General features: G+C 34.7%; 1 protein-coding gene across 1 annotated transcript in view; it reads right to left on the bottom strand.

Annotated features, from left to right (window-relative positions):
• Positions 1–266: 266 nt before the first annotated feature.
• Slc6a15 (solute carrier family 6 member 15) overlaps positions 267–13,649 on the bottom strand; it is a 48,285-nt gene continuing 34,902 nt past the window's right edge. The window contains exons 9-12 of the mRNA XM_075954373.1: positions 10,432–10,624; positions 9,032–9,191; positions 2,797–2,959; positions 267–1,623 (exon numbers count right to left, since the gene is read on the bottom strand). Coding sequence (XP_075810488.1) covers positions 1,252–1,623; positions 2,797–2,959; positions 9,032–9,191; positions 10,432–10,624 — 888 coding nt within the window. The 3' untranslated portion in view covers positions 267–1,251. The remainder of the gene's footprint in view (positions 1,624–2,796; positions 2,960–9,031; positions 9,192–10,431; positions 10,625–13,649) is intronic.

Genomic DNA, 13,649 nt, shown 5'->3' on the forward strand with positions numbered 1-13,649 from the left:
CAACTCTAAACACAGTTTGTTAGAAATTATATGCCTTTTTCCATACTTTGAAACTGCATGAGAGCCACTCATCAATCAATAAACTCGATTGTTTATTTGTTTGTAAAGTGGTGGCAGCCCTGTGACTTTGTTGATCCCACTGGAAATGTGATGATTACTACAAAATGCTCAAGTGCTGGCTGAAATGCAAGACGACCTTGCTCACGAATTGCAAGAGGCGCAATCCTGTCCAGGTGATTCAAGGAAAATCAACGAGGAAAACAAACGCCATTGTTTAAACTTCGTTTATTTGTAGGTTAAAATGTAATGCCATACAGTTTTAACAATCACTTAAAAAAGGATTTGTATTTGCATAAAATGAAGCAAAACAGAAATATATGAAATCAAATACTATCTTGCTTCAGGTTTTCAAATCAGCACTTAGAGTCCCGATTATGCATCTCTATACATTGTAAGTATATTATATAAATATACTGTAAGTGATCTCAAAACCACAATAAATATTAAGTAGGTTTTTAGGCACACGGCATAAGAAAAATGCAGAGTCTGCATCATTCTAGAGAGTGTGGAGCAACTCACTCTTAGGTCATTTTCACCCACGTATTTTACACAATATATACAGACAGCCGTCACATGCGATCCTCTGTCACCTCCCAATCTAACATTCATCCAGCATTAGTGCCTTCTCACTCACTCTTTGATATTTTGTTCTATATGGCTGTCACATAAGAAAAATACTTCGCAGTCTTCTTCAATTAAATGCCTAAATAAGTAGAGCCTATCTACAGAACATATTCATGGAATTATGCAGAAAGGCATGGACTCTCACAACTGTTCCAGGTAATACTGGGACTTGCTCTGAAGGCAAAATTATACATTTTAAGATATACCAATGATTTTAAAATTGCCAATAATATTAAATTCAGAAATCATTAGAAACTGAGGTAACACCTGTTTTCTTTTTAAAGAGATAGAAATACTTGAAAATATGCCAAAAGTATAGTTATTTTTTTAAAAAAAAAATCCTGGCAAAATATGACCTCAGTCACTGTCAGCTTTGTTTTTAATCATTTCTGTGCAAATGTAAACTGAGGAACGCTCTTCTTAGACGGCTTTATACTGTTGGGATTAAAGATCACAGCCGTGGACACCTGAGATCACCTTCTGATAAGTGAAGCCCAATGCTTCTCATAGTAGAACCAACATCCATTGATAAAAATGAACCACGCCCGCAGGCTGCTGCCATTTCAGCTACAAGTCTGACTCAGGCATATCTGGCATGTCCGCCATCAAATACCCAATCCCATAGCGTCCATTGGGAGCGGTGTCCAGTGTCGGGGAACCACTTTGTTTTCGATAGATATTTTTACCAAAATTAGGCGACGACATTTCGCTTGGTATCTTGCCGTGAATGAGACTGGCGTCATCTCCTTCCAAGTTTACAGGCTCTTTGAGGACTCTTCCTCTCTTGTAGGTCACAGAGGCCAAGTTACCGGAGCTATCGTCTATGAGGTTGCAGCGACGGACAACGAAAACAACAGGGACGGGAAGTATTGCAAGAGCCATCAGAGAGAAGCAGACAACCATTCCCCACACCGGGTAGCTCAGAAATTCTTCAGAAGCCTGGTAAAGCCAAGGAAAGATAAATATCAACCATCTTCTTATGCGCACAGATAAAAGCATTATATTGGTCTTGGGTTTATAAGTCAGGTTCTCAGATAATCATTTCGCTTGCTTTGACTGACAGTAAGTAATGGAAATGACATTCAGCAAACTCAATGATTAAAAAGTCTGATCATTAATATTTTTGTTTCTTAGAATTCTGCCCTGACCCCGTTAAACTTGAGGGAACCCAAGGAGGAGATAAAGACAAAAGGGAGAGGGGAAGAAGAGGGGGGGAAGTAATTATCTCCCAACTGAATGCTATCACATCTATTAGTTTAGGAAAAACCAAAAGAATTGACAATAATTAGGAAAAACTATCAATCACTAAGTTGTTACTAAGCAACAGACATGTGATATGTGTACCATACCATCTCTCAAAAATCTTGAAATTGAGATTTCAAAGCACATCTGGTCCCATAGTTTGATAAATAAGACAGGCTGGTCTATGTTTTCATTGTGAATGTGTTATTATTATGCAGAATTATTGACCGTAGAGGGGTTTAAATCAGTGCACTGATCTATAACAGCCAACACAGACCTCATGTTTGAGCCAGTGTGGCTATACTACTTGGAAACATACCTTCCATAGTCACTTGCTAATAGAAAACAATTGTCATAAAGTCTTGATTTAATATTTATTTAAATTATGTCTGTATTGCTAATATATATTTTAAGCATTGTGAGTAGCTTATATTTAACGAATTTCTACAGATATATATTTTTGGAGCTTTACTATGCTTCCTAGAGTCAAAAGCCATGAAACCACTGTTCTTCAATGATAAAATGAAGAGATCTGGTTTAATAAATAGAAGGCTTTTTGAGTGTCATTTGCTAAAGAAGTTTACAGTGTATAAACATCATAGCTGTATGAGGTGCAAATTATAAATGCTATTAACCCCAAACCAAAGTAGCATCTTTCAAAAGAGATAAATAAATAAACAAATCATATAATACTATAAAGTAAATAAAATACAAAGATTTCTAGCGTGACATTTTTTTACTTCAAATAAGCTGGAGGGAGTGGGAACTTGGATTGGTATGTGTAATAAAGAATGACAGTTTGTTTTGTTTTAAAAAAATTAAAAATTCAAAAAAAGAAAAAAAAACCAACTTCTTTATTTTGCATTTTACCTTCTCCTCAATCCATGCGTTATAGCCAGGAGGACTTAATCCCATATTCACAATGCTAGCGATAAGCAATGTTAGTAGCATTAAAGGGGAAATGTATTTCCACATATAATAGTAATATCTGCTCGGAGCAAAGCCTAACATATCCGTTAGGTCTTCTATAAACCTGGGGAAAAGAAAACATTTAATTATTCCTCCATCATATGACATTACCTTACTAATCTGATAGAAATCTAGATATAACACCTTAGTATGTGTTGCACTGATCACAAATTCAATGGATAGAGGGGTAGTTCTGTGGGCTAAGTGCGCTCCATTCGAGCGTGAGGGCTTAAGTTCAGATTCCAGCACCCGTATAAAAAGCGGAGGCACATCAGTGTGCATATCAACCTCAGTGCTAAGGAAAGGAGACTAACAAATCACAGGAGCTCACTTGCCAGTCAGTCCAGCTGACACAGAAAGGGAGAGACCGTTTCCAAAAATTAAGATAGAAGGCAACAGAAGACGAGAACAGAATGTTATCCTATGGTTTCCAGGGGTACATAAACAGACAACCTTGCCTTCACATAGATGCATACATACAAACACACACCAATTCAAAATGAAAGATGAAGTAGAGAATGAATATTTACTTATGAAATAAATTGAAGCTGTTATCAGTATGTTTAGCATAAACCCCTAACCAATTATTGAAGTGTACTACGGATGATAATCTAGAATATGACTGCAAAATTTGTTGTTATGTTAAACACCCTGAATAACCTTTTACAAAAATTATAGTGATTCTATGCTATCCCAGAATACCACCAGTGGGTGTTTAAATTTTCTAGAATGCTCGCTGTTTGTTTTTCTGAGTAATATCATAATTGAAAGAATATTCTTATTTTGCAATTCATTCAAATATCTCTCAATTCCAATCTGAGTCTTCAAGCCTCTCCCCTAGGATTGTCTCTTTACTTGTTTTTGTAGTTTCCCAGGGACAATTACCTGTGGCTACCTCCATTTTCTGGTTCACGAAGACATCTGATTTCCTTACTACTCATAAACTAGCTATGGAACCAGAATCACGGTTAGAACTTCACTGGACCGGAGTGGGAGGTGGGGATGTCTGGTTACAGTAGTATAATTTATAAGGGAGGATATTCAGTATCAACATGGTAACAGTATACGGCCATTGTAAAAACAGTCATCTCCCTTTGAATTCAGCTAAAAGTGAATCTTGGGGCCACTATGATAACTCAGTGGATGAAGAAGGCCCTGGCAACCAAGCCTGTGACCTGAGTTAGATGGCCAGAAACTCCATAGTGTAAAGACAGAATCACACTTGAAAATAGTTCTCTGACCTCCTGAGTATACTGGAATATGTATTCCACACACACCCATAAATAAAAAATATAGTGAAATAACAAATACTTAGATAAAGAACAATGAATCTTACTGCTACCCATTAGTCCCTGCATTGATGATCTTTAACTGTCAACAAGCACTATACTTGAATGACAGTTTAGCTATATTCAAAATTATGTTTTCTTTTCTTGATTATAAACATATATAGTTAACAAATAATATATAAAAATGCCTGTTGATGAGCAGAGTTTTCAATTAAATATTATTTTGATTTGTCAAAATAAGGTTTGTTTTAGTATGATGCTCAATATATTTTCTTGTACTAATAACTTAGAGACCTGGTATTAGCTATAACATCTGGTTTTGAAGAACTCTGCCTACTCTTTCAATAATCACATTATCACTTATTTCAGGTCAGTTCCTTCAGTATTGTTTTGTGTGGTATGTTTGATATATTAATGTATTCATTATATTTATTTGATTTTATAAAAAATAAAAAATTATTTCCATTCTTTCTTTTTTTAAAAAAAAATAATGCATTTATTTTTATTTTATATACATTGATTTTTAGGATTCACAGATCCTAAACTGTAAACTGCCATGTGGGTGTTGGGAATTGAACCCACGTCCTCTGGAAGAGCAGCCAGTGCTCTTTTTTTTTTTTTAATTGAGAAAAGGAGAAAAAAAGAAACAAGTTTCCACCTCCTCCCAGCCTCCCATTTCCCTCCCCCTCCTCCCACCCTTCGCCCCCTCCTCCCACCCTTTTCCCCCTCCCCCACTCCTTTCCCCTTCCCTCTCCAGTCCAAAGAGTAGTCAGGGTTTTCTTCCATTCTTAAATAATTAACTACTTTGCTTTTTTAAATGTTCCTTTTATTTTGGGGCCGCATTTATAACATATTAAAGTTTTACACACAATTATTTTTTGAATCCCAATACTTCTGCTTTTACATCTACTTTTCTCCTCTTTCATATTTTTGAAAATTAAAATAATTCCACAATTGCATCCTTTTGAAATATCTGTCAATTCTAAAACTTTACTGAAGTATCTTGTGAAAATTCTATTTTAATGGCTTGCTGTATGACTCATTTCCTCATTTTCTTTCTTTTGAAATGACTTGTTTTCCTTAAGACTTGACTACACTTAAAAGGAATCAATTTTCCCGAATTTTCAGGAGGAAAGAATGAGGACAGCTCCATGCTTGCAAAATGATCAATGGTTGTCTTTGTTTTGTCTCGGACCTATGGTCTCTCCTCCTCTCATTTTTCTCTTCTTCCATTCAGACAGGCTCTGCTTATGTCTATCTTTCTAACTTAATTATCTTCTCATTATTTTTATTCAGAACAGAGTTTAATTTTAGAAGGACGCATTAGTTTGCTGCTGCTTTCAGAAACTTGTTAACTCCCTCACTAAAGATCTTACTGTGTTCTAAGCTCTTTGCAGCCCTTGCAGTGAGGGATGGGACCCAAGATACTCATTTGAGATTAGGCCACATCTTCAAAATAGCATGGCACGCTTTGCTTCAATGAACTAAAGAGATTAAAGAAGGTGTCAGAAACCTAGTTGCATGTTTTCTACTGCCCTCCCCCATATAAGGGACACTATACAGGTCTTTTAGGTAACAATGGCTTATCTTAACCTTTCATGAAGGTTCATGGTGGGGGGATTCTCTTGTCAAAGACTGGAAGTCTTTGGTTTCACTATTAAAACCAGTAAAGAAATTAAAAAAAAAAAGAAGAAGAACTCAAAGGAACAAAGAACTATGTGGCCATCATCTCCAGGCTTTAAGAATACTCCTTTTACATTTGTATTCATATTTCTTAATAACACTGAGTTAGTATAATTGAATATTTTCTTTCTCTGTGCTAAACTGTTTGCTATGACAAAAGTTTGGATTTAGATTGTCTACTCTCAATTGCCTGCCATCTTTCAAAGGTATTAGTGGAGATTCAGGTAGAAGTATATTAGGTTACTGAGCTTATGAAATCATAAAATCATTGGAGCTGAGCAGGAAGTATTCAATGCTGCTCAACGATGTAAAGGGAAAACTAATTAAATTGGAAATTTCTTGTGTGAGAGTTTCCATCCTAGAACTTTAGATAAATTGTGACCTTTGAAATCAAGCTGTCTTATTCCAAATGACAATTCTGCCATCTTTTAACATACATCTTTCTTTCTTTGAATTTCATTTTTGGTACTTCAAAAACTACTATATCTAACTTGAAAGATTATTGTTAAAATCATATTGACTTATGCAGAACATATGATTTCTTACACAATAGGAATTCAACAAATGAAGCTATAGTTGGCATTACTTTTCCTCCTGTTGTTATGATTGGTTAGAAACACTACCATTAAAAAAATCATATTCTCAATCATATTATATAATAATATAATAATCATATATATTATATAATAATCATATATATAATAATCATATTATTTGAAGAAGGCTTCAAATAATAAACTACTTAAATGTAAATCTAAATTGATAACTTATTAATAACTATATTGATAAATTATTAATTGAGAGAGAAGTCTAGTAACAATATCAGATTCTATCACAGTAAAGGTTAGGATTCAATGGTTTTTAGGTAACACATTAAGAAACTTGGTTTTGTAATCAAGATATAAATCAAATTTATACCTGTAAAGTTAGCACACTGTGCCTTTTGAAACGTGGAGAAACAATCCCCCATCTTAACAGTGTGTGAATGTTAGTCATCGGGGAACATTTCTCCATATACCTTTAATTTTAGAACAATTTTAGGTTCATAACAATGCTGACGTAAAGATGCTGAATCCAATATATCTCTGATCCCAACTTATGAGTCATGTCCCCCATTATCAACATTTTATATCAGAGTTGCATATATATTAGAAATGATAAGCTGGTATTGACATATCAGTATTTGCTACTGCCAATAGCTAAAATTCATTATTAGTATTATGAAATGTTTGTTATCCATTCTAGCAAGTGTTAAGGATATCTCTTGTTATCTTAATTTGCATTTAATTTTTCATAGATATGTATATGTAGGTATTGTAATTTTATATGTATGCTTACATATCTGTGTATACATGTGTATGTATGTATGGATGGATGAATGCATGGATGGACGGATGCATGCATGCATGCATGTATGTATGTGAGTGTGTTGCCCTGGGATTGACATTGCATGTTATTCTAGCCAGTTTTGTGCCAACTTGAAACAAGCTAGTGTCATCAGAGGAAGGACCCTTAGTTGAGGAATTGTCTCTATGAGACCCAGATGTAAGGCATTTTCTCATTTAATGACCAATGGGTGAGGGCCCAGTCATGGTGGATAGTGCCATCCCTGGGCTGCTGGTTTTGAGTTCTGTATTAGAAGGTGGGATGAATAAGCCATGGGAAGCAAGCCAGAAAACAGCATTCACCCATGGCTTCTGCGTCAGTTCCTGCCTCCAGGTGTCAGCTCTGCTTGAGTACCTGTCCTATCTTTCTCCAGTAATGGACGATGATCCTGAAGTGTAAACCAAATTAAAATCCTCCCTCCTCAACTTGCTTTAAGTCATAGTGTTTGATCACAGCAACAGTATCCCTAACTAAGACATGCGTCTTCCATAATCACAGTATGTTTATGCAGAGTTTCTTACTGAATGCTATGCTTTTTGGCTAACCAGTCTTCTAGAAACTTCCAGTCTCTCTTTCCTTTATGGAGGGATTATGGGCAAGCCACCATGCCCAAACAACATTTTTTACATTGGTTTTAAGAATCCGAACTTCATTTTTTGTGCTAACTGAAAGTGCTTACTCACTAAGCTATCTCTCTAGCCCCCTTAATTCCCATGCATTTTCATGATGATACAGAAGTTTTTCATGCAGAATTAAGACACAAGATTTTGTTTACTTTTAAAATTGCTTTTGCTGCTTTCACTAACTGAAATGTGATTATTACAAGCAATTCCTATTCTTCCTTCCTTGTAGCTTTGGACAATATTAAGATTGTCTCAACTCAGTCAAAATACTTATTCAATACCCATTATTGTATTTAGGTCACATAAGAGACTCTAGTCTTCATCTCATATAAACTTTACACAACTCTCTCATCACTCCATCTGGTGGAGACAATTATTTTAAAACATACTGAATAAATACTTCGAAGTTCTCTTATCCATTGAGATGAACTTGACATTTCATTTCATATCAAATACACATTCTTCACACATAGAAAGTATGCGACCGGGTGTAAACATACAGAAAAGTCAGTTAATTGCATATGTAGTCTGTGTGCTGTGAATGTATATGCATCTCAGAATAGACTAGGTCATTTTCCCAAATCTTTCTGACACCAGAAAACATGAACTCCGTCTCTCTGTCTCTGTTTTTGTCTCTCTCTGTGTGTAATGATCTCTCTCTGTCTCTATCTCTCTTTTTCTCTTTTTTTCTCCCTTCTCATAATATAATCCAGCCTAAGAAGTAGGACACAAGCTTTATAATGAAGTGAGGGAATCTGTGAGTTACAGATCTGCGACTGTTCAGGTTCTAAAAGAATAAGGAGCGTCTTGGGTTTGGTATTCTCATCGTATATAAAATGTGAGAAACAATAACAAGTCAGAGTAACTTATGATCTAGGAACATATCAAATACTTTTCAAGTGTGTAAGTTATCCTTTGAATAAGAATTAAGCCAGGGCTTAGAACTCTAGGCACCCTTAAATTGTATGCCGTTCCCAACCCTTATGCACTGAGGAAATACGCACCCGTAAACTGTTCAATCAAGAAAAGACTGTGAAATACTTGAATAGCTGAAGATTCATCCCTTTTCATTTTGTTCCCCTTTAAATGAAATATTGATCAAACTTTTCAAAAATAGAGGTAAAAAAACAGCTGCATGCAATCAAGTATACTTACTTATCTATGCCGTAAACAAAGCTTACAGCAATATTCTCCAAGATGACCACAATTAGCAGAGGCAATGTAGCAGAATAATCATCAAACATTGTAACAAAGTAATTTCCAGAGCGCTGCACGAATATCAGGCCAATACAAAATGCTAAGAGGCAACAAATAACTAAAGAAAATAAACAAACGTAAAATTAGCCTTTACATAGAACCAAGACTTTCTGTTATTGTGAATCATTACATTCAACCAATAGTTTTCAATTTTCATAATTTGTTGTAGGCAATAGCTTCTCTGATTCTATGGAAAATTACATGTTAGGAGTAGGTTACACAGGGTTAACCTCTAAATTTAATAGTACATAATTCATCTCCTTAATTCTGGGGCATCCCATCTACCAAGTACAAATAATAACTGAGGGACAATTGTATGACAATTTTAAAAATAAATATCCATCCCATATTTCTCTTAATAGAAAAGTGACCTTTCAGGCAGCTCACACTCATAGGTGATTATTATATTTAATAAGCTTCTATAGTGTTTAAATACCAATGCAATAATGAGTCTAGTGTGATTTCTAATGGATTATCAAACTTACAAATGCTCAAGTATGATTGAAATATATTGTCATTAAAACATAAGATGAAAAATCCAATTAGAAAAAGTTTCACTACCAATCCATATTTACATATTTTTCTTGCCTGAATAGTTTGAGTGTGCAAAGCAATGTGACGATTATTGGGATGAGTATTCTCCTTATCCAAGCGTCAACTGAGAAGAAATGTTTCCTGCTTAACATTTAAGTCACAAACTTTGGGACACTTGTTATTGTAAAACCTTACAGATACATTTGTATAGTGTGGTTTTCTGCACATTTTAAAGCTGTTTTTTTTTTTTGCCTTTTTGACAGTTAATATAAATAAAGACTGTATTGTATGTCTCAATCTCCTTTTAACGTGAGTAAAATTAGAAGAAGCTGGGAATAGCTTTCTCCACTCCCTTTGTGTGGATCAGATGTGAGGTTTCACATACGGCTTAAACTGCCTGCTACTTCAGGCTGTCTAACCCTCTTAAACTGTAAACTCAAAATAGATTCTTTCTTTAATTACTTATCTTGGACATGTTTTTTTTTCTTTTTTTCATAGCAAAAGACAAGTAACAAATATAGGATAGCAATAAAAACTACTTTTTGGAAAAGATAAAAATGTAACGTATATTAAATACAATTTTTCCTGAAGGAACTAATACACTTAAATAATAAGACCTACTATTATATTTTTATAAATTATAATCTATCGTCACATTGATATTAATGCAATCCAAGAGATTATACAATCTAATTATAGTATCTATTCTCTCAGCAACAAAAATGGGCCACAGCTGATGCTGAAAAGCAAAAGCAAAATCTCACCAGTGAGTATTTCCTTCCTCACTTTGAACGTGTCCACAACAGGAGTGATGATTCCTTCAATGGTTCCAAACATGCTGCCAAGTCCAAGATTTATCAGCATGAGAAAAAACATCACTGACCAGAACGGAGATGCAGGAAAATGAGTCATAGCTTCTGTAAAGGCAATGAATGCCAAGCCAGTGCCCTGCACAGCCTGCAGAACACATACAACCAGTATTAACCAAGAGCAAGAGCCTGAGATGCTTCTATTCAACAGTAATGACCAGAGCTACTGCAAACAAATATGCTAGCATAAGCTTTTATTCCTTAAATCATGTTCTCCTTCCCAGGGCCTAGACTGATGGTATTGAGTAACTAAAGACTGAAATACAATTCAGAGTTGCTAAGCAAAATATACAACCATATGGTGTTGATTATTATTTCAAAGATCCGGGAATGATAAAGTGTATTATTAAATAAATGATATTTGTTAATTTTGTTAAAACTTGTGAATGCAAATACTGATTTATTGCAATAAACACAAAACACGATATATATGTATGCAAATATTTCTGACCAATGAAGTAACTTAGTCAGCTAGAATAAAGAAAATAAACAACGGAAAGAATAAACATTTTAGCTTAAAAGAATGCAAAAGAAGAAATTACTGAATTATAGAAAGTCAGTTTTCAATCTTAAGAAAAATCAATTTCAAAGGAAAAAACAGAATGAAACACCTTTTTGGTCTGTTTCTCTCTCTTTCTCTCTCTCTCTCTCTCTCTCTCTCTCTCTCTCTCTCTCTCTCTCTCCCTCCCTCCCTCCCTCAAAAAGAGTGGAGATGGATATGTGGGGGAATGGGAAGGGGCAGGACAGAGCTGGGGGAGGGGAAACTGTGGTTAGAATGTGCTTTATGAAAAACTTCTTTTATTCCTCTTGTACTGCCTTGTCCAGCCTTGTGATCAGGACATTTGCCTTATCTTATTGCACCTTATTTTGTGTTGTTTATTTGTTCTCCCTTGGAGGCCTGTTCTTTTGTAAAGAGCAATGGAGGGGGAGTGAGTCTGGGAGGAGACTAGGTGGTAGGGGAGATGGAAGAAGTGGAGTATTGTATGAGAGACGAATCTATTATTGGTAAAAAATGCAAGAAACAAAAAAGAAAACACATGCTTTAGATAAAAAAAATCAAGTGCACCCTTATCTTATCTAAATCTAACATTCCTATGTTCCTTTGGTTATTTGATAATTTTCACAATTACTGAAATTGTTAGAGAAAAAAGTCAAGAACACACATGAAATTATAGGAATGTTTAAAGACTTTCTGATTAGGACTGCATTTGCTGAAAATGATGCTAACAACTGAAACATTAGGTATCATGAAATTAAACAACTTTTGTACAAGAAAAGAAACAAATGAATAGAAAGCCTATACATAAAAGTTTGCTAGTCATCCTGAATATCCAAAATACACAAATAAATTTAACTACTAAAAAAGAAGAATAAATTCATTGGTTCAGAAGAAAGATTATTTTTAGGAATTCCCTGTCTACAAATCATTTTCAGATGGACTATTCCACCACAATTAAAGTATTTTGTATTTTGAAAAAAAGAAAGAAGAATAAAAGCACAAAATACATGGACTGAAGAAATGAACAGCAATTTCTCTAAAGATGAACCACAAACACATTCAAAGGCTAAACATATTAGCTATAACAGAAAAAATTAAAACGATATTATTTGTTATTCATCTTACAAGTCCTCAGAGCAGTTATCAAAAAAAAATCACAACGAATACTGGTGAAATTATTGAGAAAAGGAATTCTCATATACCACTGGTAGGACTCTAATGATATGGAAATTACTATGAAATTTTCCTCCAAACTAAAAGTGGATATACCATAAAACACAGATGTACCATGCCTGGTGTTTAATGAATGAACTCCCCATTAACACATCACAGGCATACTTGAACATTAGTTACTGTAGTACTGTTGACAACAGCTTAGGTTAGAACCAAGTAGGTGAGCATCAGCAGAGGAAGGGCAGACATGATGCAGCATGTATACACTATGAAATTGTGTTAGTGCTTAAACACAAGGTCATATCTTGTACAGAAAAGTGAGTATAACTGAAGATATTTATATCAAACATACTTAGTTTTAGAAGGACTAATCTTGCATGTTTTCTCTCATTTCTTGTTTGTAAAATGTGTGTGTATGCGTGTGTGTGTGTGCTTGTGTATCTGTGTGTGTCTGTGTGTGGTTAGTGGAAAACGTAAGCCATTTACTGATTGAGTTGTTGGATTCTTATTATTTAGCAGTTAAAGTTTTTTGCATATTTGGTGTGTTTCCCTTACCTTTTTTCTAACACACATACACAATATATATTTAAGCATTAAATTAATATATACATGTGTTAAATTACACATTCGTTAAAGTATAAACAACATTGTCTGAGAAAACAAACAGTAGGAGGAACTCTTAGGAGGAGTGTGCATGGGAGAAATATAACTCCCAAAGGATACTGTTCTTTTGTAACTCAGTACTATGTACAATGAATATACAACCATAGGAAAAATAATTTTTAATGAAAAAAAATGAGGCCACAGGTCAGTGGGTGAAGTGTTTGCTGTACAAATATGAGGATTCGTATAACTGCCTAATATCCATGTAAAAGCCAGGCCTGATGCCATGTGTCTATAACTGCGGTACAAAGGTAGGAGTTTGGTGACACACACAGACATAACAAGCAGATCCCTGTGGTTCCAGGTACATTAAGAAATCAGAGGTAAAAAAGTGATTGGTGAAAACACCTATCAAACTATGGTCTCTCTGTACATTCCCAATGAGGAAATGCCATTACATGTACACACAGACACACACATAGACACACACACACAAAGTGAAATATGTTATTAGGATTAAAAAGCAAAACTCTACACTACTTGCATGGTGATTGTATTACTTCCGTTAAAAGAATTGGTGAACAAACTAGAAACCATATTTTCTCTTAGAATTCAAAGTTATAATTATTTAAGGCTTCAGCCATAGTTGCCAGCATGAGATATTTATGTTGAGTTTCAGGCATAGCTATCTATATTAGAACAAATGATTAATGGCCAATTTCTGTCCTCCTAATTGACAATGTATGTAGATAATAAAAACCAATAGAAGGACATTTATTACTTTTCCCCAATTTCTTGCTGATTAAAATAAATTAGAGTCTAAGAAAAAGACATAATC

Source organism: Microtus pennsylvanicus, chromosome 20, assembly GCF_037038515.1.
Source record: "Microtus pennsylvanicus isolate mMicPen1 chromosome 20, mMicPen1.hap1, whole genome shotgun sequence".
Classification (NCBI taxonomy): Eukaryota; Metazoa; Chordata; class Mammalia; order Rodentia; family Cricetidae; genus Microtus; species Microtus pennsylvanicus.